General features: G+C 43.4%; 4 protein-coding genes across 11 annotated transcripts in view; 2 read left to right on the top strand and 2 right to left on the bottom strand.

Annotated features, from left to right (window-relative positions):
* Window positions 1-867, bottom strand: part of LOC105907259 (interferon-induced GTP-binding protein Mx2-like) — a 5,423-nt gene extending 4,556 nt beyond the window's left edge. Inside the window, exons 1-2 of the mRNA XM_012835549.3 lie at window positions 539-867; window positions 145-282 (exon numbers count right to left, since the gene is read on the bottom strand). Coding sequence (XP_012691003.2) covers window positions 145-282; window positions 539-737 — 337 coding nt within the window. The 5' untranslated portion in view covers window positions 738-867. The remainder of the gene's footprint in view (window positions 1-144; window positions 283-538) is intronic.
* A 1,500-nt stretch (window positions 868-2,367) lies between these two features.
* gnpat2 (glyceronephosphate O-acyltransferase 2) lies at window positions 2,368-11,502 on the top strand. 3 transcript variants are annotated; one of them, XM_012835644.3, is made up of 16 exons: window positions 2,371-2,929; window positions 3,564-3,752; window positions 3,894-4,070; window positions 4,576-4,705; window positions 5,634-5,761; window positions 6,085-6,160; window positions 6,486-6,637; window positions 6,984-7,114; window positions 7,617-7,840; window positions 8,746-9,003; window positions 9,194-9,273; window positions 9,435-9,575; window positions 9,954-10,053; window positions 10,198-10,291; window positions 10,398-10,459; window positions 10,890-11,502. In XM_012835644.3, exons 1-16 carry the CDS (start codon window positions 2,909-2,911, stop codon window positions 10,931-10,933), a joined length of 2,007 nt encoding a protein of 668 aa, XP_012691098.2. In that variant the 5' UTR covers window positions 2,371-2,908; the 3' UTR covers window positions 10,934-11,502. The 3 variants fall into 3 exon arrangements, with proteins under 3 accessions (XP_031437296.1, XP_012691098.2, XP_012691101.2); XM_012835647.3 differs by having other exon boundaries at window positions 2,476-2,920; XM_031581436.2 differs by lacking the exons at window positions 9,954-10,053; window positions 10,198-10,291; window positions 10,398-10,459; window positions 10,890-11,502 and having other exon boundaries at window positions 2,368-2,929; window positions 9,226-9,273.
* A 612-nt stretch (window positions 11,503-12,114) lies between these two features.
* Window positions 12,115-16,685, top strand: fam228a (family with sequence similarity 228 member A). Its single transcript, XM_031581220.2, has 10 exons — window positions 12,115-12,235; window positions 12,497-12,604; window positions 12,704-12,783; window positions 13,425-13,580; window positions 13,805-13,882; window positions 14,259-14,453; window positions 15,460-15,540; window positions 15,714-15,801; window positions 15,907-16,051; window positions 16,311-16,685. The coding sequence occupies exons 3-10, from the start codon at window positions 12,706-12,708 to the stop codon at window positions 16,387-16,389; spliced, it is 900 nt and encodes a 299-aa protein (XP_031437080.1). The 5' UTR covers window positions 12,115-12,235; window positions 12,497-12,604; window positions 12,704-12,705; the 3' UTR covers window positions 16,390-16,685.
* Window positions 16,686-17,142: 457 nt separating this feature from the next.
* The window catches only part of itsn2a (intersectin 2a), a 68,078-nt gene continuing 59,114 nt past the window's right edge, over window positions 17,143-26,106 (bottom strand). For all 6 annotated transcript variants that reach the window (XM_042709990.1, XM_042709991.1, XM_031582274.2 and 3 more), the window contains 11 exons: window positions 23,834-23,955; window positions 23,327-23,433; window positions 22,933-23,116; window positions 21,775-21,873; window positions 21,366-21,533; window positions 20,894-21,115; window positions 19,947-20,068; window positions 19,484-19,566; window positions 19,158-19,241; window positions 18,704-18,877; window positions 17,143-18,326 (listed from right to left, as the gene is read on the bottom strand). In XM_042709990.1, the coding sequence (XP_042565924.1) occupies window positions 18,169-18,326; window positions 18,704-18,877; window positions 19,158-19,241; window positions 19,484-19,566; window positions 19,947-20,068; window positions 20,894-21,115; window positions 21,366-21,533; window positions 21,775-21,873; window positions 22,933-23,116; window positions 23,327-23,433; window positions 23,834-23,955 (1,523 nt within the window). In that variant the 3' untranslated portion in view covers window positions 17,143-18,168. The remainder of the gene's footprint in view (window positions 18,327-18,703; window positions 18,878-19,157; window positions 19,242-19,483; window positions 19,567-19,946; window positions 20,069-20,893; window positions 21,116-21,365; window positions 21,534-21,774; window positions 21,874-22,932; window positions 23,117-23,326; window positions 23,434-23,833; window positions 23,956-26,106) is intronic.

The raw sequence follows: 26,106 nt of genomic DNA, 5'->3' as shown, positions 1-26,106 counted from the left end.
AAAAATTCTCATCAAAATGCATTTCTGTTTGATTTCAATATCATTCACTACTTTTTAAAAATTATTACATTTTCTTTTTAAGGTTGTTGTTATTATTGTTGTTAGTTATTGTTACTGCCATCTGAACCCTCCTTTTAATCTCACCTGCAATGACAGAGCCCTCAACCAGAGAGGGGTCATCAAAATCGATGCGCGTGTCTTTGTAGGAGATGGTGGCTTTCCATTTCATTCCTGGCTTTAGCTTTCTCAACTTCAGCTCCAGTGGGCATCGTGTGACGATACCTGAAAGATAAATTGCCATGGCAATGCTTCATACAAGTCGTAATGTAGTTACAAATGAGATATATACTGTACGAAAACTCACACACACAATCATCATATCAAAATTCTACATGGATATGGTTTAAGATCTCCCTTGGCTCAACTGGCAGAGCAAGACCAACCTCAAGACCATGGGTTCGATACCCAGGGAACACATATAATGATGAAGTCACTCAGGATAAAAATGTCTGCTAAATGAATAAATGTATCTTCTCACCGCTGCCTCTGGGCAGTCCCACTCCAGACAGCGCCTCCAACACGGAGCTCTTCCCTGAACTCTGGTCTCCGATCACAGCGATTGCTGGCAGGGCCAGATCCTCATCAATGCCCATGAAACGGAGCGAGTCAATGGCGTCTATCAAAGGCCGAATCTGCACATCCCACTGGTCGTGGAACACGCCTTCAGAATGCACCATCTTGCCTTTGCTTTCACCTCATACAAAGATGTAGAGGATCGTGGCCACCTTGCTGAACTGAGCTAATGGAAGAGTCTGTGTGTTCAGTCTGCATTTGGCTGGCCTATATAGGGCGTACAAAAAAAATGAAAGGGAAATGTGTAAGCCAACTGGAGTAGAATTTTAAATGCGGTCAGCAGCTGTTAAAGCACAGGTCTGGGAAACAATAAAGATTTTTAATTTTTAACTCGTTGGAATTAGGGAATATGATGATTATAAAGCAGGTTAATTGCTGGCCCCTAACTTTGGATATTGCCTTTCTACCCGAAAGGCTATAAAAAGGCTATAAAAACTGTTACGGTTAATTGTACATTGTACTTTTCTGTAACATTATGTACAGGTTACTGGTTGTTATTTAACAGTTGCCAACTATTTCCAATCACATAACTTCCTGCGCTCTGTATACATGCACAGCGAATGTATGCAGCGGATGTATGCGGATGTATGCATGCCTGCGGACTGGTGTTAACGGTTTTGGCAAGATATTAGTTAATGTCATATTAATCTGTGTCTATTCGTTTCAGAGTCAATTGAACAGCCTTTGTGAATCTGGCTTCCTGTCCCTGTGGTACTTGTCAGCAAATTATTTCAATGTTTAAAGTTTACAGCATGAGGGAATTTTCTATCAGCGGCTCCAACAATAAATATAACACTAACAAGCTTGTATGAGCCATTACCTTTGCTCCTTTCCCTTGTCACAATAAAAGGCCTGTGAGAGGAGCATAAAGGTGATAACATTGTTGTCTCCTTTGAAAAAAACTTGGGTGTTCTACTAGTAAATAGTCTTTTGTTCTCTTGCAAGGTTATGGCGCACCACATACTGGAAAGTAGTTATAAATGTTTACAAAGTCTACATTATACTGTCTACAGGACCACTGTAATTATTAACTTAACACTTGTGGTCTGTCCCTGGTTTTAAGCCTTGCAATGCGTTTATAATGGGACAATGCCTTGACCATAATGTCATGTTGATTTTACACAGGGCAAAAAAACAAGTAAACATGCTCAAAGTCATGGCAGTGATATAAGGCCACAAAAGTTTTATTATCAAACAAGGTCTACTCAGAAGTGAGGTTTATTAAATGGCACTTTCATGAGAACAGACACTATTGGTTTAAGCAGCGCAGATCATCATATGTTGCATAGTGTACATGTTGCAGTAGGCTACGTTTACTCTTCTTACATTTAGCAGACGCTTTTATCCAAAGCGACTTACAAGGAATTCTGCATTTTTTTTTTATACATCAGGAGCAGTTAGAGGTTCAGTGTCTTGCTCATGGACACTTGAACACTTGGTAAGAAGGAGTGGGGAATCGAACTAGCTACCGTCCAACCTTCCAATCACTAAACGACTCCTCTACCTCCTGTACCACTGTTATGCAAGTAAGGTAACCAGACACAGACTAAACATGGGACAAGAAATATGTCTGTCTAACTGAATAAGAAACATTTGCATTCTGCCTTTCGGCTTGTAAGCACCTATACTTTGTTCTTTAGTTCTATTCTATTCCAAAGCACACCAGCAAGGTCATACAGGCTGCAGTTTTTGATACATGAAAGATATGATAAGCCATGATTCCTTATCTGCAAAGTTTGTGTAAGTTAGTTTTTTAACTTAGCCACGTGTGCCAAGTTTGATTGACGGCCTCTTGATGACAAGATCACTGCACTCTTTTCGGAAACTGGATGAAAGCCAGGCTTTTAGAAAACTTGGATATGTTGCATTTGTAAGAGCCAGGTTGCTGCTTTTGACGACGAGCATTTAAATAGAGTAGAAACTTTGCCGCAAACTCATAAGCTGCTCATGTGCCGGGCGGGTAAAGAACGCATTCATTATTTCTTACAACAAAAAAAGCAGTAGGCCTACAACGCAAAGCGGGATACCTGGTCACACTATGTACGCAAACGCAACAGAGTTTGCAGTTACTTAAGGTCATTTCCAAGGGATTATTGGGGGGCACTGGTAGCGTGACCGTGCCAGGAGGAGTTTCCACCATGCTGTTTACTCATTGGCTTCAGCGAGTGAAGCTCAGGCTGCCTCGGAGTCACGGCTCCCGACACGAAAAATTGGGTCTCGCTGGTCCCGTCCCGTCTGAAGAAAAAAGCACCTGCTAAAGGCTCGTCGTTGTGCAATGGAGACTTTGGTATGGACGGTAATTCACTTTTCGTTTGCGTTCATTGTTAGCCTACATATGTAAATCCGAAACAACAAAACCTGAAGTTTCCTTTCACTTTTTTCTCTCGTCTTGAGCTACACACACGAAACAAACAACATAGGCTACAGTGCACAGCATATTGTTTCATTGTCCAACCCAACGCGTCGACGTCTGTAAATGTCACTTGGAGTAAAGTCCAACGATTGAATGTCATGGGAATAGCCAATACAGTCTGGCTAAAAAGTTGTCGTGCGTTTGTGATAGACAGCGGAATGTAATCAAGCAAAATGTTCATTCAGTTAGAATACATTAAAGATGTCTTCGCAGTTAGATAGTTCATCTGCCATCCTTCATCATTTATTTTTCAAAAATCTGTCGCTTTTGTGCCTCAATGACTTACATAGCCCTGTAGGCCTAAAATATTCCTATCACTAACATTCTGTATTCCGTACTGGTCTACTTTATCGGGCGAAGGACATGCTTCGTAAGACTTAACAAAGCTTAGAAAGCAATATTATATTGATTCTAGATGAAGAACGAACTACTGTTGATCAAAAAATATTTGTTTATATGTTGACTGTTTGAATGTTTAGGCTGTAGTTATCGCTGACACCACATGTTCCATATTTAGTGTACAGAGAAGACACCTGAGCCAGGTGTATTCTCAGATATGCTGGAGGAGAGGAGAAGGACCAGTGACCTGAGCTATGCCCTGAAGAGTTATTCTCCTCAGCCCTACAAAGGACATCCACCTAGCTCAGCTAGAGCTCTCCATCAAGCAGTTATGGACTCACAGTACTTGCGCTATATCACACAGGAGGTGAGATGCCTATGGGAGAAAGCAGTGGGTTGTGAGAAAGAGTGTAGGGGGTGTGTGTATGTGTATGTGTGTTACACATTTACTTTGTTTTTTACATACGTACCCCGCCATGTTTACTCACACAAATAACCACATGTGTAGATTGCCACTGAGAGCAGAGAACCTGTGGAGGTCATCAGAGAAGAGGCTTCTGGGATACTGGAGGAGATGTCGCACAACCTGCAGCTCAGCGTCATTCGACTGCTGGGCTACACACTCAACAAGGTGTTCAAGAGTGTCTTCCGCAGGATCCTGGTTAATGAGGACGGCCTAAACCGGGTGAGGACATCAGCTTCACAACAGTCGTGTACTTTGTCTCTCAAAGCGTGACATTCAGTGAAAAGGGACGGGGAGGCTCACTTTAACTTTGTTGGGTGGAGGAGATACGGTATCTACGGTATGATGGCCACTGTGGACAGGGATGACAGATAGAAGGAGAGCACGGAGGGACTCAGAGGACGGAGGGTGACCTGACACAGTGCCTGTGGACATGGGCATGCTAAAATCACGGGCAGTGTCAAAATACCCGGGCATGCTATGTGTTTCTGTAGCTCAACAAGTAGAGCAAGGTGCAGACAACATGAGGGCTCAGTTACCAATAAGCAAACATACTGATAAAGTCTGCACCTTGACCTATACCAGAAGCGTTTGGATAAAAGTATCTCTGTTCTGAGAATGGCATCCTTGTAAACAAACACACTTACGTGATACGACAGTATAGAGCACCACTCCTAATCTGGTCCTTGCTACAGTACATATAATTTCCTCATGTTGTGTTTGTCAGCTTCAACAGGCCATTCAGGAGCACCCAGTCATCTTGATGCCCAACCATAGGAGCTATGTGGACTTCCTGGTTCTCTCCTACATCCTGTTCACCTACGACCTCCCACTCCCTGTCATCGCTGCAGGAATTCGCAAGTATCTACTACAAATCGAAAGTCATTCTTTTCAGTTCTTGATGTGTGTCGACTAGTCTATACCTGAGCCTAATCTACCCCTAAATATTTTTGACCCAGTCCAGTCATATTGTTGGCAAGGAAAGTTACTTGTGATATTTTTATTGAACTCAGCACAGCACTTTACCCCTGGTGGTCATTTTTACTACCACAGAGAAGGAGAGAGTCAACGATGGTGAACAATCTGAGAGTAGTTTCACCAGGTTGATGTGTTAATCTCTAGTTCAGAGAAGCCTAAGATTCTTAAACCAATTGACATCACATTAAAAAAAAAATCAATCATGACTACAAGAACATTACTGTCATACCAGTTAATCATAGAACACATTCAGAATCTTACACCTTCTAGTGTCACAAATCCCTTTTCCTCAGTCGTCTCTGTTAGAGAGTCTGTCTCCGCATGACCAGAGCGAGCTAACCCTACCTTTGGCTCAGGCCTGAGCCTCTCAGCTACACAGAGATAGCCTGACTGTCATTAACAGAAATCATAACATACATACGCACACACACACACAGAATACATACAATAATAACAATAATAATAATATTATATCATAAAAATCAATATAACCACGTTGCACCAATATAATAATAATAATAATAATAATAATAATTAATTTAATTTATAGCTCACTCTACATTCAGCTGAATCTCAGAGTGCCACAGTACATAGTAAGAACATAGTTAAAAACAACCTATAATAAAATAAATGTAAAAAGTAAGAAACACCTTTCTAAATAGAAAGGTTTTTAGGCCAGTCTTAAAACAGTCCAGTGTCTGTGTTTGCCCTTAGCTGGTCAGGGAGGCTGTTTTCTATGTTTCCTAATCGACTATTCCCGGTACCTCTCTGTCCAACTGTCTCTCTCTTCTCCATCCTCACGTACAGCTCTCATGGGGATGAAACTGATTGGAGAGCTCCTGCGGCGTTCCGGAGCGTTCTTTATCCGCCGGACTATCGGGGCAGATAAGCTCTACTGGGCCGTTCTGTCGGAGTATGTCAGAACCATCGTGAGGGTATGTATATTTGGCAGTCCAGCTCCTCACCACCCTTTTAGAACTGACTGTGAATCATTGTAGGATAAGTGATTGTAGCCCAGAGCTTGTAATGAACACTTATAAACAAGACCCAGACAAGACAAAATAGATTAATTTGAAATACAAACGGTTGGTAAATGTGACTTTGTATTCATCGATTTACACTTTTAACAGTCAAATGCATCGGTAGAAATAGGTGCTATCTTCTTTACCGTCTTGTAGGGAGGTCATGTTGGTACTTTTGTACTGGAATGAACCTGTCCTAGCAGTAAAATGTCTGGAACCTAAATGTGTCTTGACAGACTGGTTCTGCCCCTGTGGAGTTCTATGTGGAAGGACTGCGGAGCCGGACACTGAAGTCTCTGAATCCCAAGCTAGGTGAGACATGGGACAGATCATAGACTTGTGAAAGGAACAAATCTCTTGGTTATTTTTTCAGAAGTAAAAGAATTTCCTTACAGATGTGATGATATGTAGACACGGTAAAGGTATGATGTCTGCTCTTATGCAAAGAGTTTTCTGTCTTTCTGTATTTGTGCAGGTTTAACATAGTCCATGGTCATGCAGGGTTGATGAGAGTGAGGTCTGCAATTTTTAACAGTTGTCATATTTGCAACCTCTGTGTGTGTGTGTGTGTGTGTGTGTGTGTGTGTGTGTGTGTGTGTGTGTGTGTGTGTGTGTGTGTGTGTGTGTGTGTGTGTAGGCATGATGCACATGGTTCTGGAGCCCTTCTTTAAGGGCGAGGTGTATGACATCAGCCTGGTGCCCATCAGCGTCAGCTATGATCGGCTGCTTGAAGAGTCTCTGCTGGCCCATGAGCTGCTTGGAGTCCCCAAACCAAAAGAGACCACTATGGTATGCTCTGATTTTTAAAACTACCTGACAGGATCAGCCGTAAAAATACCTGACAGGATCAGTTCAAAACTTGTCAGCCCATTGGGATTCTGTCATTATACTATATATATATGTATATATATAGCTTTATAAATATACACACACTATAAATGTCATTATATTAAGCCTTTGATGAGATATCCACCTCTAATAGATACATTTTATTTACTGTGTTTGTGCTTAAAATGTATCATAGTTTGGAGCGTTTTTAATTGATATACTGTTATCAGTCAGAATGTGGTTAATTCTGGTCCTGTCATAATTCTGGTCATAAGTAAAATATCTGTTCTGCCTTGTGATTGGTCAGGGTCTCCTAAAAGCTCGGAAAGTTCTGGAAGACGATTACGGCTCCATGCATGTGTGTTTTGGCCAGCCCATCTCTGTGAGAGAGCTTGCCAAGGGGAGGATCACGCGCTCGCAGTATAACCTAGTGCCAAGGTGTGGACTGCTTCACTTAAACACCCTTATCTGCTTAAAGAGAACAGTTCCACTTCTCTCAACAAGGCACAATAGGTTTATTTCATTAGTTTTCTATTTAGTTTCACTGGGCAAGACCTGACCCTGGAACTTTGACACAAGCGTGCATGTCTGGAGACAACTACAGACTCCAGTGGAACTGAGAGTGTTGAGCACTAATAGTAACAAAGCCGGCTTTCATCCAAGAGCTGCACAACTTATAACTTCATGAAATCCCCACTCAAATTGGCACAGCAATCTGGACAAAAACTAGTTGATGATTAAAAAAACAAAACTGAAATGAATTATACAGAATGTTGAAATGTTTCCAAGGCAGTCACTCCTATAATCTTTGTGGCACCTCTCTCAAACTCTCACACCTTGGTATGTCTGTCCTCCTGTCTCTTTCTATTCCTATCTTCCTCCCTTCTCCCTTCCTCTTTCTCTCTCTCTCAAACCCATCTCCCCTTACTCTTAATCACAGAGACCTGCCCCAGAAGCCCAGCGAGGAGATCCAGGCGTTTGTGAGTGTCGTGGCCCATGGAATGGTCCGTCTGCAAGAGAGAGACACGGTCCTCAGCCCCTGGAGCCTCATGGCCCTCATCTTGCTCCAGAACCCTGAGGGCCTGGCCTTGGTCACCCTCACCCAGCGCACTGCCTGGCTGCGGGGGCTCGTCCTGAAGTTTGGGGCCCATCTAGACTGGCCTGGTAAGAGCCTTAGATAAATTAGATAAAATCACATCAAGTGTTTATCAGGAAATGCATTGAGTGCCTTCTGTTCCATTCGTTCATCACATGTAATGATATTTGTTGTACAGATTGAGTAACAAAAGAAACAACATGAGCTTAAACTGATTTACTTTAAAAAAGCACTAAAATCAGAGCTGCATTGTGGTATTAGGTCATGTTTCATGTGGGTTAGGTATTAGGCAAAATGTTGAGAATCCAGAGAACGAAAACCTAACGATGGTAATCTAAGATATCAGATGTGAAAGTAGACGGTTAAACAGAATGCAATGCAAGGTTGGCAGTTAGCATGACCTTTGACCTGACCACTAGGTTGTTGAACCGGCTGACTCAAATTCAGAAGTCAAAGTCTCTGGAGTCACACAGTTTTCCGATGCATCAATGGTAGCAGTCACACCCCATGATAAGGAAAGACAGAGAGAGAGAGAGAGAGAGAAGAAAGGAGAGAGAGAGGGCAAGAGAAAGAGAGAAGTAAGAGGGAAAGAGAAGGAGGTTAATGGTGGCAATCACGTCACATGAGAACATGTGACAGTGAAAATCTCTTGATACCTCAGAAAAGAAACTTTAACAAAAGCAGCATTGTTTAGCTCAGCTATTTTCCCAAGATTTTAGCCATGAAATGAGATGAAAGCTTTGTGCTTTTACCCGCAATACAGGAAAATAGAGTAGGTTTTTTTGTTGTTTTACTCTCCTTATTTTCACCGTTCTTCTTTTTTGGAATTGAACTGTAAACTGTGTTTAGTTCGGCCCATACCGCCATAATAGGTCACTTACTTGACAACCCCTTTATGAACCATTATCAGCCATGAAAATGTGTGTTATTCTTTCCACTTCCCCCTCTGTCCCTCTTGATCACTCCCTCTCAGCACAGGTTTCGGATGAGGAAGTGATGTCGTCCAGCATGTCCCTCCACCGGTCGATGGTTGGTTGTGAGGGGGCGCGAGTGTTCCTGTTGGAGGCGCCGGCGCCTGGCGGGGAAGCGTCCGTCTCTCCGGAGGCGGCCGTGTTCAGACGCGCGGCCGTCGTGCTCATGTGCGCCTCCTACAGGAACCAGGTGCTGCACGTGTTCGTGCGGCCTGCCCTGGTCGCTGTCGCTATGGCAACCACTCCCAGCACCAGAAAGGGTGAGTATGTGGGACAGATGTAACAACAACAGCAAATGCAGAGATTCACTTGTTCTAACTGGAGCAGTTCACTGTTCAACTTTACTTCTGAAAGAATAGTTGATCCTTATTTCATTAGACACAAACATACAAAAATACTGAACAAAATATTCCAAACCTGATGCACATCTACCTGTCTCTTGCTTCATAGAGGATGTGTTCACAAATTTCAAATTCCTGCAGGAGCTTTTCTCCAACGAGTTTGTCTTCGTCCCTGGAATGGCTGCTCAGGTAAGGGATGGCGTCATGTTTACTTGACTCATGTTTCTTTGAGCTGGTCACTGCAACCAAGACAGACTTTTGAAACATGATATCCCACTGTTATCAAATGACTATTAAACCCTGAAGCTGATCCAACTTCCATTATATCCATTACCCTGCCTCTACTGAAGGACTTTGAGGAGGGTTGTTTGCTGCTGGTGAAGTGTGAGGCACTGCAGACTTCTGATCAACAGCTGGTTAGGACAGAACATGGTGCAGACACCACTTCCTGTCTCCAGGCCATATTGCAGCCCTTCTTACAAACATATCAGGTAGGGGTGGACCAAAAGCTGCAGCTGAACAGCCCACTTTACACAAATGTGTATCTATGCATCGTGGCTTTCCTAACTCCACATTTTGGATGTTTGAACTCTTATATATATTCTTCTCATACTTAACTTTTGGTGAGGATACAAAGAGGTTACCGTGAGTGTAGTCTGCCAGGAACTGTGGTGACACAGGATGGCAAATGTTGCGTATTGCCCATGTTATAACACGTCGGTATGTTTGTAGCTATTTGTTGAACTCGAGTGTAACGTGATATCCCCTATTTGTATTGTTACTCGTCACAAGCCAAACCCCTGTATGTAGATGGTGATAAACCACCTCTCTGGCATGCTGTTGAAGTTAGACTGTGCTCCTCTGGATAGGTTGTTTTCAATTATCTGACTAAGGACAGTGCCCTGGTGTTTACCGAGAGACAGTACATACCTGCAGTCCGTTCCTACTGCCTGAAACTCACCCTCGCAGGTAAGACTGCCTCAGCACACCTTATCCAGAATAAGGTCAAAGTAGGCTGGTCATGTCAACTCGCAGTCTGGTTGGCCAGAGATGGCTGATTATGTCCATATGATGTGCTTAGTGATGTAACAAGACTGTGAATGTCCCACACAGGTGAACTCCCGACTTGTGAGGCTTTGTCCTCTGACACACAAAAGAATGTCCTCAATGCGCTGCTGAGGATGAATGCTGTAACGAAAACAAAAGTGTAAATCTTCTTATTTTGTTCCCTATTCCATGTACGCCAACTAGTACACCCTAAGAGAGATGAGATACGGTGGCTTAAAGACTAATATTGTGTCTTACTGTTTCAGAGGTGACCAGAGTGAGTTTAGAGTCAACAAAGCTGCCATCCAGAGAATTGGAGACATTTTGGGTACAAGATCCTCCATCTTTCCTGCTGTCTTTTAGTGCAGTCATGAGTGTAATGATTACAGATGCAGAGATTTTAGTTTAGGCTTGTTTACAATGATCATTTATTTAACAACTGGAATTATGATTTAAGTTTATACTGTGGTTCTGATCTTTACTATCATGTAACATGAGTTACTGTGCTGTTAAAACTTACTTTGCCAGCATCATGCAGAATAGAAATCACCTACAGTCTTAGGGGAACCGTACAACATTGTATGTTTTATTTACTGTAACTTACAACTCAGACAAAATTTTTGCCATAACTGGATTCTTACACCCTCACATCACCATTCATTCCTGCTAAGCCCATGTTGTGGAATTGAGCGGGAGCAGGACCTGAGTAATTGTCCTACCAGTCACTTTATTTGGGATGTTTTCCCTTTTTTTCACAGCAGGAAGGATACCTCCTCAGTCAGCAGCATTCTCCAGATTGTGAGCCTGAGTGGATATAAACATGCCTGGATGCATGTATGCACGTCCAGTAAGAACAAACGGCTCCATCGAAAAACTACCTCCCATCAGATAAACACCTAACCACAATGATCCTCATTCAGCCAAACAATCTTGTGGTCTTTTAAGTTTTAAGCTGGACACACACACACACACACAGAGAAGATGTGGGGGTGGATATGAGAGAGAGAGTCCTGAACACTGTAATGTAATTATTTGTGTTGTCAGTTAAGCCAATACAGACTTTACTAACATCATGACATTCTTTCAAAGACATCGGCTGACCACTGCCAATCGTTATATGACAATTTGTTTTAGAGTCAAGAACAAGGACTAACATCTATCACCTGGATAAAAGATTTTATATAAATGTGTCTGTTATGACCTTAAGGGGGCATTCCCAGATGGCCTAATCATATATGACCTCATCAGTATTTTTTCATTGGTACTGGAGTAACAGGCGCAGTACAACAAATTCTAATACTGTGAATTATAGTGTCTGTCTTTCAGTGTATGGCCTTAAAATTGTGTAGCAATAAAATATTTGCACTAATATTCTTATTGTGTGTTTGTTATTTGAATTCAGCTGTTTAAATGGGCATGTGTAACATCAGAAAAATACAATCACGGTCTGTGTCTGTAAATTAACATTATTCAAACATATCTAGCCACTGTCTTAATTACGTGAAATGTGCCAGGGAGAAAGAAGAATAATGATAATACCTGTTTGTTTGTTTCTTTGCAATTTCTAACAAATTGTTTTTTGTGTGTGCTTAAAACCACAAAACATTATTTTCTCATTGTTTACTTGAAGGATTAGTCGGTCTGATGTAGCATTTATGAGGCATGCTAAGTCACCAGGTGATCAACAAAATGGTTTCAATCACAACACTGCTGGGGACTAACCTCTTTATAAGTATGATAAATTGCAGGCTGAATGCTTTTCTGTGAGGACAAAGCGCCAACTACTGGGTAATATCGTTTTGTGTAATGTCGCCAGAAACAATTGAAATCCCATTCAATTTCTTTATTTGGCCAAATAAAACCCCATGTGTTAATAGGGCTTAGACCAAACACAAGTTCTCCAAGCGATAAGGTCAACACACCCATAAGTGACGAAGGCACTCAACATTCCACTTGTCCACGTGTGACATCACCATAGCAACCAAGGGCACGCAAGGAGAGAAGCGTTCGAGGAGGCTCGACACTGGAGCAAGTCCTGGTGCACCGCAAAGAGTAGCTACATGCCAGCTGGCCTACGCGTAGTGGAGGGCTATTGGAGACACTGGTGAGGAAGACTTAACAAGGAAGTCATAAGACGCTCAGACGCGTAATAGTTTATGTCAGTAGGAAAAATGCAGTAAAGATAGACATTTGTTGAAAATGCTCACTGACATTTCTCAGACTCAGAATCAGAATAGTATTTATATCATTTCCATTTACACTGATAACAGCGGCCAAAAATTCCGAAATATTTCCGAAATAGTTTACTCGAAAAATGATTCGTAGAGCAGTCTAACACAATGCTACTTATCCCTTTTCTCTCCAGCCTGGAAACACTGGCTTAAAACAAAACCTACCTGGGTGGAACGCGACACCTGTTCCTGTGATGGTTTGTGTTTCAACTGCCAGTGCCACCATCTAAACAATACTGCAGGTCAGAAGTGGTTTACATTTATTGTTTTCATTCAACAATATGCAGTTAACTTTCAGTGCCAGTAAGAATTAATCAATAATGGTTGAAGTGTTTCTTAAGCCATGCCACTGAAGGAGAAGAACATGGGTGTCATCACCATCCACAAAAGAATAACTCCTGCGTGCCTCATTCGACCAAAGGTAAGACCCTAAACTTTGTTGCAGGTTTTTCAGTGTGTGTGTGTGTGTGTGTCCTATGTAGTAACGCAGCAGATATGGCATACATGTTTGACATGTGTGCATGTGTTGGGTTTCCTTTCTGCACGGAAAACGACCGCCACCCCTCACCCTAGCCTTGTCCACCCTCTCCACTTCCCCTTGCCCATGTGAGGAGCTGCGTGAGCCCGTCCGTCCTCAGTAATAATTCAGTGGCAGTGTCCTCGCATGAGCCCAGTGGCGTGTTAGCAGGGCCCCTGCCCAGTGGGATCCGTTTGCAGCAGACACCTGTAGCCTGCATGCATCGATACCTTGGCTTTGTCCGGGGCCTGTAGAGTGTTGTATCAGGGCGAGGGGTGCTGAAAGATCTGGAGCTTAGAGCGCATCTGGGAGGGGGTGGAGTGGTGGGGGGGGATATTAGCCTCCCCCATAGCCTCCCCTCTCAGTTGTCCAGTCATTGCCTTATCTGACTCGTTAAAATGGTAACAGTCCACAAATAGCTTCCAATACACTGCATACCAAATGTGAAACAAAATGAATGATCTTGCATTTGAATATGTAAAAGTGAGACAAACCATTCTTGAAGATCTTGGGATATGTTGACTCTGTTTTCTCTGCCTCCCCAGTCTCCAGTGAGTATCAAGAGAGAGCCCCAAGCCACAGCATCAGATGGGAGGCCAGTGCCTTACCTTAAAGGAAAGCCCCAGGACAAAGCCAGGGAGGGAAGCCGGGGAGCTGACTGGACTTCCTGGATCTCCCACGACTCACTCAGGATGCGCCAGGTCTGTCTGATCTGACATCTACAGACTCATCATGATGTGAAGGTCCTGCTAGATAGATTAGTGCTCATCTGAACGCATTTCACAGCAACTATAGCAGGACGTATGCATACGTATCTTCTCACACAGATCTATGATCGGGTTTGGAAACATGCTGAGTTTTGCAGTTTATCCATTCATGAATCCATTTCATTCTGATATTTTTTGTGGTTCTCCCAATCTTGTAGAAACAACTTGAGGCAGAGCAACAGGACCTGAAAGCTATCACTCTGCCCATACTGGACACAGAAAACAAATTTGTGAAGGTATCAAGGGAGAAAGTGGTGGATTCCATCTCATGTTACATAACGTACTATGAATGCAGTGGTATTCATGTTATCTTATTTCACAGATGCATGTATGATCTGAAGTTACTGAAAAATTACAGTGGAAACATTTTTGTTAATGTATTAATGATTAATGATTAATTATCGTATAATAATTTCGTTATGATTAATTGTTAATTCTCTTATTAATCTAATCAGAAACTGGCATAATTATTGAATTGTAGGCTAATTCCCTGTATGCTCACAAGACATTCCTACTATAACAGGACAAGTCCCATAATTCCAGGGGTCTGTTGGATTTACCTTGTGTACCTAGTGTGCTTTATTGTAAGGGGTAATTCCCGGTGTTGAGCAGGAGGTTGAGCAGGAGCTGCAGCGTCGTGAGACACAGGACCAGCGGCGTCGGGAGCTACTGCACAAGCGCTGGTCGGAGGCGGTGTGGACGCCCGTCCAGCGGGGCATGGAGCAGTACATGGCCCAGGTGGCAGGCCAGGAGACCCAGAGGCTCAGGAGCATGCTGCGGCTCTATATCCACCACTGCAACGCCAAGGTTAGTCCGCTAACAAGCTAATGAGCTAATGACCCCTGGTTCTGAACATATCAGCTACTGCAATGCCAATGGGGAACCAGCTTATGACCACTAACCCCTCCCAGCTGAACTGTCCATCTCTAAATCCAGTACTGCACTACCGACCTGCTATCATGCTAATGAACATGGCATCATCCGCTATCCTTACTATCAGTGGTGATAAGTAACTAAGTACATTTGCTCAAGTACTGTACTTAAGTACAATTTTGAAGTACTTGTACATAACTTAAATTCAAATTTTATGTTACATTTTAACTTCCACTCCACTACATTTCATAGGAAAATATTGTACTGTTTACTTCACTATATTTATTTGACAGCTTTAATTACGAATTACTTTTAAGATGAATAGTTTACACAATGGATAATATAACAAGCTTTTAAAATACAACACATAGTTAAAGACTAAACCAGTGGTTTCCAACCTTTTTGGCTTCTGATGTCTTACAAAAAGCAGTGTGTAGTCAGGGTCACATTTCGATGTCTATGAGTTGTTAACAGCTCCACCAAATAGTGATTTTTCCCTCTGAACAAGGTTTCATTTCAAATGATCCAATATCTCACCCAAAATAAAAGATTAGCAAAAAAGGAAAACAAATTGAAAACAGATATGTGTATCAGAACCTTTTTCTTCTTTCCTCAGACATCTTTTAATTCAGTTTATGAAACGTGGGACCAAATCTTGGCATGATGCATAACGTTTATATGTCTAAAGTGTATAATGTCAGAATCCAAGTTTTGTCCAGAAAACCCTTACTAGTATAGGATTGCTTAGGAAGACAACTGTCAAGGTAATGATGTTATTATATTGTAATAAAACTACTCCAGTACAGTGTTGAGATATGGTTCATCACTAGGTGGCAGTGTTAGACTGACTCACCAGCCAACAGCAGCAAATATTGTGCAGCTCAGTGTAGCTGATGTGCTGTTCTGTCGCCCCCCCCCCCCCCCCCCCCCCCCCCCCCAGGGGTTTGTGTTCCTGGACACCTATGATCCCCTAGAGTACAACCCGTTCCTGTTAAACGCCAGCTGTCCCTACACCTCCAAGGTATAAGGAATTTATTTTTCTGTTCTCCTCTCACTTCAGCACTGTACTATCCTACCCATTCTAATGCATAGTCAGTCAAGTGTGCCTAGGACAAAAATATCCGATAGTTTGTAATATTGGAAACTTAACTTGAAAACAAAAAATCACCTTTTTTCCTACTTAAACTCCATCAGGTCACATCCCCTGCCTTGAAGGACCCCTTGTTCATCCAATCACGTAACAGGATGAAGGAAAAGAGGGTGGTCCTGCGCTGCCAGACAGGTTGTTTACAGAGACAGGCAGCCTGAACACTCCTCATACATCCTCTTACACACACTGCTGTTGCAAGATGAAAGCTCACACCTGTGCTTACCTCTGGCGCGGCAGGTCAGGTGTACACACGGAAGCAGATAGACGAGATGCTGAAGCGGTGTCTCCCCACCCCACGGTGCCGCTCTCATGACCTCTGTCTGGAGGCTCGGTCCCTGGGCAGGCTAGCAGAGAGAGAGAGCTCCCCCTGGAGGCCAAACAGGTAAGTGGTGCAGAAAAGACTAGCTGGTGACATTGGCCTACTGCTAAATCTACTGTTTCATGTGAACTAATTAACCCCTTAATCTGTTGTGGTTATTAACAAACAAAGGTTTATTGTTGTCAAACCTTGTTTGAAGGTTTACACCAAAATCAGAACTCCTTGTAAATATCATCATCTGTGTGTTTACAAAATGTATGAAATGTATGTTGAATGGAGACACGCAGGTTATTCTCTGAAAGTGCTCTTGTTCCCTCACCAGGGGTGAAAACATCCTGTACTGGACCACAGAGAGTGAGACATGCTATGAGCAAGACTGCCTGTCCACCACAAGACCCTGACCAATTAAAACATGCCCTCTGGATTACATGACCTCATTCATTCCCTCACTGGTGCTGAGGCATGGATCACATGACCTGAACAGGGATCCACTACCTGGTCCAGCACCACAGAAGACACTAGGCAGCATGGGATCAGTTATAGTGTATATTATCCACAGACTCAGGGACTGAATCGTATGTGAATGTCTACCTGTGTTATGTCTTTGGAGTGAGTGATGAAATCGTATTATTGGGTGAAGGTAAAGGGTAGGGCAAAGCTCAGTATTAAATGAGCTGCCATCACTGCTGTTTATTTTATTTTTTCAACGTTTATGTTGAAAAATGAATAGGACAACCAAACTTAGTTTGTTTTGTTATCACAAGTAGATATAACGAAATGAAAGCTTATTACACTAATGGAGGGATTTTTGTGTACTTAGATAAATTATGTATAAATCCCCAAAAACGGGGTGGGGGTGAATCTATATCGTTCTATAATTATATAATAAACTGGTGGTAAATATATAGGCTAGTATTATATATTGATATTCTATACAGCGTCCTGTTATTTCTGATTTCTATGTCTTTTATCCAGCAACCCAAAAGATAGGATGACCTTCAAACCTTGTTGCTGTGAATGACCTCATGTCACCTTTGCTGATGTAAAGCAGGATAAGATCTTCAGTTGCTGACAGCCATATAACCTTTCACCAGATTACCTTGAAATGTCAAACCTAGAAATGTCATGTTGAAATATCAAAAGATTGCAGAGACTTTGGCAAGGCTGATTTATTTATGACGGTGGGGGTGATCCTTTCGGAAGCGGTGAGCTTTGTAATAGGTAAAGGCAGAAATGCAGACCTGAGGCATTTAAAACATGCAAATAGAATTTTACCAAATGTACAAAATGACATGGATGATGCCACAGGTTCAGAGCCCCCCCCCATAATTTTAGTTATGTGGCCAGATCCTCCAGCAATGCCATAGGTTCAAAGCAGAGTATTGGCAGGATGTTATTTTCCTTCTGTGCAAATTCACAATATATCTAAAAAGCTATTTTAAATCAGAATAATTTGACAACTTAAACAGTGTTAGAACAGGCTGCACCTATTTTCTTGTTATTTTCCTGATAAGTCAAATAAAACAATCAGCTAAAAAATTTTACGAAAAAAATTCAAACAAAACATTTCAAACATGAAATAAAAAATTAAAAGCAACATTGGCCTGGTGAGAGTAAAATAATCCTTTTAGAGTTACTTCAGTAATATGAGCCACTTCATCACTGATGTGTTTTTAGCACATTTGCAGGTTAGTGTCAAAGCTGATAAAAAAAAAAAACATCAGTAGTATCAGCTGACTCAGGAACAGGTGCTGCCTTAAATCCAGAGCAGATTTAGATCCGTCAGCAGATCTGAGTCAGCAGTGGTCTGGGAACAAAAGCAGTCAAAAGTCTCTGATTGGGCCGCCAGCTACATCCCTCCTTTTCTGATTGGCCGGGGTCACTTTTGGTGGGAATGGCCTCCATCATTGTGATTCAAAAGTCTCTGATTGGGCCGCCAGCTACATCCCTCTTCTGAATGGTGAGGATTATTTGTAATGAGCGTGGGCTCCATCATTGAATGAGGTGTGGTCATGAGTCATTGTGGTTCAATAAATTGCAAAAGCAGTATTTAACCATACTCTTTCAAACAACAGTGTCTCTTTTGGTGACAGATGGCTGAACAGAGGCCATCTGTAGAGTCCAAAGCCAGTCCAAAACCATGATGTACTGATCTGAGATCAGTGTAAATATTAGCGTCATCACTTGTGAGACACGGAGTCGTACAGCTGAAGGTCGAGGCGAACCCTGACCTCCCCGGTGGGAACCTCGTGGAGTAACAGCCTCCGAAGGGCTGGACCCTTAATCTCCTGGTCCTTCTTGATGGTTGCCACCGGAACCTCAGTGCGACCGAGAAAATCTGGCAACACAAGAGAGCCGTCTTAGAATACCTGGAATAACCTGTTAATGGGTGGGTGGTCTGAGCTCACAACAGTGTAATGTAATGCGTGAAGTACCCTACACACACACCCTGTGCAATAGTGTATATTATGGGTTAAGTGTGCACAGTAACACAGAAGCTCATGTTTGTGTGATGCAGTAGAATTATAAGCGTCTTTGTGTTTACTAAAGGTAGAATTGCAAAGGGTAAACCTTGGGATGGAAAGCTGTGTCTGTGCGTGTCTGTGCGCGCGCGCGTGTGAACATACATATATATACATATACACACGCACAAACACATAATATATATACACTGTATATATGTGTGTGTATGTGTGTATGTTACACGTCACATACCATCAGGGGAGAACTGGTCCCTCTCAAAGACGGTGAGACAGAGCACATCTTGGTACAGGTCCTTGATGAAGAACTGGCAGTTAAAGTTCCACTTGGGGTTTAAGGGGTCACTGATGGGCCTGGAAGTGTAGCACTGAGCCCCCATGGTCAGCTCACAGTAAGGGTTACTCTTCCCTGCAGAGCAAAGACACACACACATACACATACACACACACACACACACACACACACACACACACACACACACACACACACACACACACACACATGCGCAAATACATGCACACACACACAGACAGACACGGGACAGTCAGGCATGATTAACTTGGAATAACACATGGAATCCCATGAAGGGAAGCTTTGCTGATGTTGATGGATGAGCATGTGTGTGTGTGTGTGTGTGTGTGTGTGTGTATCTGGAGCTATAGAAAGAGGCTGGAGGGGTGGGTGGTACCGTTGGGTTTGGTGGACTTGAGCTCAGTAGCCTCCTGAACGGTCACCAACAGTCGGCCAATACCACTGGACTTGAGAGAGCGTGCTGCAAGCATGGACAAGGCCGCACACACGCACACATACACACACACACACAGAGAGAGAGAGAGAGAGAGAGAGAGAGAGAGAGAGACCGATATAGAGAGAGAGAGAAATAAGGTTAACATGGGCCCACTGGTTCAAACTCAAATACACGCACACATAGTGCAAGAGCAAAACTTAAATGACAGTAAAATAACGAAGCTATTCAGACAACTTTAAAAGTGGAGAGAGTGGCTATTGATTCACCTTGGTAGGCCTTCTCCCTCTTCTTCTTCTGCGTCTCAATGAAGTGCTCCGACGCCGCTTTGATCCTCTGCACCCACGTGGTCCTGATGCAAGAGCACATCGATTCATGCCACCGAAGCTACATATCACTATGACAACACCCTTACTACATTTCCATACATCAAGACTGCTACTCGGTCTAACACCCCCCTGATAAATACACAGAAAAATGATCAGTATGAGCAGCAGGCTCAGTGTATAATCAATGCATGAGGGTTAAAGAAAATCAGATTCATAGGACTAGCCTGACCGAGCAAGGTAGTTGAGATGGGGAAAAAATGAAACGCATTTGAATCTGTTAGTCTCCATAACATGTAAAGAGTGAACACACAGTCAGTTGTGTATGAGCTGTGTGTAAGTATGTGTAAGGTGTGTGTGCGTGCGTGCGTGCGTGCGTGCGTGTGTGCGTGTGCGCACACGTCACCTCTCATTAATGCTGTCCGCCCTGAGTGTGTAGACGCGGTCGATGTGTGAGATGTGAAAGACAGGCTCATCACTGGAGGGGTCAGAGGGCATCTTTACCAGCACCTCATTCAGGAAGACCGGCTGCAGGAACAGGAAATTAAGCTCTTCAGATATATCAGAGCGGAACTAACATCTCCCCTGTCCAGCCAAGGGTGGCCAGTGTCTTGTGGCCCCAGTTTACCTAAGTGTCTAATTACAGTCAAAGCTACTGACTATACAAATGTGAGCATTTTGGCCTCTCATATTTAAGTGAAAATTAGATGCCATTTGTTTAGGACCTAATTGTAAAGAAGATGACATAAAAGCTATACTAAAGCACTAAAGCCCCGTACTTTATAATTAGTGAAACAAACTGATAAACAGACCATTGTCTTTGGATTAAAATATATGGCTGAAAACCAATTCACGAGTAGGGCTGCCCCGGGTTGAAATTAGGTGAGAGAAATAACCATGGTGTCACAGTTATCTTGATTATTTTCTATTTCAATAGAAATTTAATTCAGGGACCTCATGCTCCTCCACCATCCTCACTATGTAGTCTAAGCAGTCACACATGCAACAGTGCGACTTCTCCAGGCACTTAACTGAAAAAAAGCTGATGCACTACGGGAGTGTCTGCTAGTAACATTCAGGACGTAAGCGGCAGTTAATACCATATAGTAGATTGCACAGAATAGGATACATGTTAGATAATTCATATTAGTCTATATTCACACTGACTGACATTGCTTTTTGAAGGTTTTAAAGTACTAACAAAGTTATAACGATTAATTCATCGTTACGATTTATAACCAAGATTAACTGTAAAATGTTACCATCCCTATTGATGAGACCTGTATGCAATGCAACAACACACATAGTCAAGCCCTGGTGAAGGCTGTTAAGTCATGGGTAAGGAGCTCCCACCGTCTTGTACATCTTGTACTGCGCATTGGACTTGGTGCTGAAGAGCTTGTCCGCGCCAGACGAGGAAGAGGAGGAGAAGGGCTTGGAGGTGTAGGCGAGCAGGAGGAAGTCATTGAAGAGGAAGGCCCACAGCTCCTTGTTGCTCTTGGTCTTGTGGAGGCGGCCGCTGTGGAGGAGCTTGCGTGGGCCAAGGCAGTTGGTGAGGGAGTTGAAGACCAGGTGCTGGGGGGGAGAGGGGGGGTAATGTCACTACAGCAAAGCCTGAACAGATATGATGCTGCTCTGTGTGAAGGAATGGCCACGTCTGGGTCACGGGGTGTTGATGAGAAAAACCTCTCAACAGTTACTTCAACTTGACAGACAAAGAAAACCCATTCGGACGGACAGACAGACAGACAGACAGACAGACAGACAGACAGACAGACACACACACACACACAACTAACCCAGTTGTTCAACAGGCCTGACTTACCTCGATGACTCCATCACACTGCACGTGGTTCTGGATCCACTCGAGGCGGTCGGAGTTCTCCTTCTCGCGGACCCCCTCGTTGACCTGCAGGCATAGCTCCTCGGCCCGCTCCAGGGCCTCCCGCAGCGGGCCGTGATCAGCGTGGCCTTCCGGCGTGTTCTCCAGGATCTGGACCAGAAGACACACAAAGCACCAGTTGAAATATACATATTCATATGTATGTGTGTGTGTGTGTGTGTGTGTGTGTATCCATGAGGCTCATGCATAATCAAGTGTGAAAGAGTGAGAGCCAGAGAGACAAAAAAACTATTTGATATATTTATTAGATACAGGTAATATGTGATTATGTGTGTGTGTGTGTGTGTTTATAACTTATAAGTGAGAGTAAAGGAGTGTGTGTGTATCTCACGTTTTTGATGAGTAGCGGGTAGCGGGTGATCCTCTGCATGGGTTTTAGGAGGAAGCTGGACAGTGGCATACCTCTGCAGCGATAGTTAGTGGCGATTTTCTAACATCAGGAAAAATACAAAACAGAAGAGGTGGAGAAAGGGAGAGAGAGAGGGAGGAGGGAAAGACAGAGGGAGAGGGTGGAGAACAGGGTGGAGTGAGAGATAGAGAGAGAGGGAATCAAGGAGAGGGTCAGAGAAAGAGAGAGAAAGAAAGAAAGAAAGAAAGAAAGAAAGAAAGAGAGAGAGAGAGAGAGAGAAATAGACTTTATAATGGCACTGGACATTCGAAACGGTTTGATCTAATCATAACTTAGATTCTATGTGCAGGGTAGTCACACACATGGAACAGTGTGAAGCATATGACAGAAATCTGGGAGTTGAGCTACCTCTACAGAATGCAGCTTAAAGCCCCACTCATAAACTTCAACTGCCATTGACTTTCCCTCACCTTGAAGTCATTTAAAGCCATCATCTACAAAGCCATCTGGCTCTTTAATCCATCTATCCACGCACACAGACCCACCAGCTCACAAATTCTCTCTGGAATGCCCAATATAAGTGTTAAATCTAAAACTCTGTCTCTCTCGATCACCTTGAAGAAGTCTTTGACTCTTAGACACACACAGGCAGGCAGAGGCACACATAGAGTGTATATAAACCCTTCATCACCTCCTTGATTTATTCCTTACACGCACACACACACACACACACACACACACACACACACACACACACACACACACACACACACACACACACACAAACACACACACAGACACTGATCTCCATTCACAGACTGGGCCAACCCCCCTTCTTAATTATCTCTCTCTCACTCTCCTGAAATCCCATAAATCTAAGAATAAAGGACAAGTTTGGTACATGACAGCAATGTTGAAATGGAGGATAGTGGCACAGTGTACATTCGGTATACATACTACCAGAAAGTATATTATGTGGCTCTACTTGGGTGAGACGTGGTGTGAAGCCTCCTTTTCGCTCATAAAGACTTGTTTTCGACTAGAGGCATGGACTGTTTTGACTGCTGACTTTTTACATTTCTAATGTCTTCAATCCATGTTTTTCTTATCCCAGTCAAAGTCTCTTTCCTTCCTTCTCACCTTGAGGAAGTTCTTGAAATCGGGCGTGTTGTCCGTCTTGAGCTGCAGCAGGGCGGCACTGTTGAGCTGGCAGCTGCAGAAGCGGATGTAGGCCTGTATGTGTGCCAGCTCCGACGCCAGGATGTCGCCCACCAGCTGCACGGGCATGCGTTCGCCGCCCATCTTCTTACGCACGCGCAAGGCTCTAGTGCCACCCAGAGGACACGAAGCGTGAGCATTAGACACATTTCCACATGGTCATTGATGTTTATGTCAAAAAGGACCTCTGTTATTAATAAGTCTCTGTGACCCATCAGAAGCTTCATGAAAATTCATGCAGGTGATGAGCACTACAAAAACAAACAAACAAACAAACACACACACACACACACACACACACCCATCACTCACTCACTTGAGCAGTTTGGTGTTGCACATGATGAGCTCCCTCCAGTTGATGAAGATCATGGCCATCTCAGCCTCGGTGAGTCGGCCAGACTCTGCCATGGGTTTATAGAACACCTGGACATGCAGAGGCACAATGAGAGCACAGTCTGCATTCGGCCCTCACAGTAGACACCCAAGAGCATGACCCCTAACCTAGTTTATACAGTACCGTCCTTCTGCTTGAAGACTCCAGGGATGCATCCAGGGCGTCCATATGACATGTTATAAACCCTGTACACGCCTGAACTTTTAAAGTATGAGCTAAAAATAAACAATGATCTCCCAGAAGGCCTAAAGCCTGTACACAAGCCTTTCGGTGTATAACGGCAATATTATGCAAATCTACAACAGGTCGGCCCAGAACTTTAAGAGACAAGATGAAATCCACAGTTGAGCCCTCGGGTAAGACACAGGTGGGAAAATGACGAGCCGTATTTGAGACGCAGAGGTCCAGAAGGAGCTTTGGGTTTGGTACCTCCAGCACCAGCTCCAGGTCCTCCAGGTAGCGCTCCTCGGTCTGGATGAGCTCGTGGATGTAGCCCTGTCTCTTCCTCTCCTGGGGACTCATGGTGTCCAGACTCATCAGGTCCGCACACCCTGGAGGGAACGTGCACTTGTAAGTAAGATAGTCTCTGTGTGTGTGTGTGTGTGTGTGTGTGGGAGGGGTATGAGTGTGTGTGTTGCGTGTGTGTATGTGTCTCTGTGTGTGTGTGTGTGAATGTGTATGTGTGTGTCTGTGTCTCTGTGTGTATGTGTCTGTGTGTCTGTGTCTCTGTGTGTGTGTGTGAGGGGTATGAGTGTGTGTCTTTGAGTGTGTATGTGTGTAGGTCTGCATGGAGGGTCAACAATGGGGGCATGATAGAGTGGTAGTGTAGATTGTTGTACAAGTTGGTTTGTAGTATGGAGTGTGGTAGCAAGTCAGTGTACTGATTTGTTCTTCAATACATTTGTGTATGTCAATTTTGCTTGTGTGTGTGGGCTAAAGTGTGTAATATGTGTGTATTTACATGTCATAAAAAGAGCAACAGACATTTAAGAGTAATTCCAATGGCTAACCCTAGCACTTGTAAAGATGAATGACTTTCTGTCTTACTGATGGAGCCTTGTTCTGTCCCAACTTATGGCTTCACTCCCAGCACACAGGAGACCTCAGGCAATCTGTCAGAGTATGCATCCATCCCTGGGTTCTGTCTGACTACACACATCTGGGCATTCATCACTTTAATTAGACACTTGTTTCGGCTCGCCTAGTCTCGCCTGCCACTAGTCGCCTGCCGGCTCATTTGTTTGTGTTATGCAGTCTGTGCGGACGGCAGACGGCGAGGACACACCGGCCGACTCCCCCCCCCCAGAGATCCACAGGGGCTTTAATGCTGACATCAATGCAGATGACACACACACACACACGCACACGCACACGCACATGCACACGCACACGCACACACATATACACATACACATACACACACACATATGGGCCAATTCTAATGGGTGATATAAAAATGGACTCTTCTAAATCAATTCAACTTAAAAATAAAGTAAGAAAAGAAAAGTCAGTAAAACCCGCCGGTAAAAAGAGTTTATTCTCATTTCTATGTACATAGTAACTGTACAGGAGGCACAAGGTCATATAAAAACAAGCAAGCTCATCGCACACAACACGACACAAAATAGACCTAACCTAAACACAAACCTAAACTAAACTAAACTAAACAAAACAAAACGCCCTTAGGTCATTGCATAGGTGCCTGTCAAGTATGGATCTGACACTGCTCTTCTAACAGGTGACATCGTTAGTGTGATTGAGTTACGTGGCAAAAAGGTCTTCCTAAGCAAAGGCTAAAAGATATTAGGATATATGTCATCAGTTAAAAAGTTTCAACTTTTATCAAAAATACTGGTTAATTTCTGGGAGTATGAATGATGCACAGGGTAATATTTGAAGGTTTCTGAAGGTTTTTGCTACACTATCATTTAATCAAAGTAAGTTTGGTACGGTTCATTTGTAATACTACGGGGCATTTTGGCGATCAACCCCACCTCCCTGGTTAGTTAGGGCCAAGCAAGGCAGAGTCAGAGTCAGTGACAGGAAACAGGAAACGCATCACAAAGAAGGACAAAGGAGCAAAAACAGTGTGGAGGGTGGAGCCATCTCCGGAAAGACAGTTAGTGAGAGGCGGAGTCACTTCAGCAGCTTCCTGGAGCGCAGCGTTCTGATTGGCCCAGGAAAGGAGGAAGAGGAGGGAGGGAGAAGGAGGGAGGCGGAGACAGTTCTACAGTCCTAAAAGAAAAACACAGATGAGGCGGAGAGGAGGAGGGTGGGGCAGGTAGAGTGACCAGGGGTGTAAATGTGTGCGATGGATGGAGAGAGTGATGCAGGACAGAAGTCAGTAAAGGAGGGAAAAATGATAACAAAAGCACTATTTCAACTATAGCTCACAAGGATAACATGGCTGGTCATTTTAGCTTCTAAATTCAACATTTCTAATATAATGTGTGCAGCAGGTGTAAGGCCCATATTGGTTTTCAGCTTTATAGTATTTATGAGTAAATCCTCCAAGACCCTGTCATTTCCCCCCAACAAATGAACCTTCTGACAAGACCTTTTTAGATTTTAGTTCTACCCATAAAGAACCTTTTGTTGGCAGTTGAATTGAAACAGAAAACTGAAGGTACAACATAACAAGCTGGTGCTAAATACAAACACAGCATAAAGTCTCTTCACTGCCATAGATGGGTCGAGATATA

This window comes from Clupea harengus, chromosome 15, assembly GCF_900700415.2.
Source record: "Clupea harengus chromosome 15, Ch_v2.0.2, whole genome shotgun sequence".
Classification (NCBI taxonomy): domain Eukaryota; kingdom Metazoa; phylum Chordata; class Actinopteri; order Clupeiformes; family Clupeidae; genus Clupea; species Clupea harengus.
This window is presented reverse-complemented; position numbering and strand designations above follow the sequence as displayed.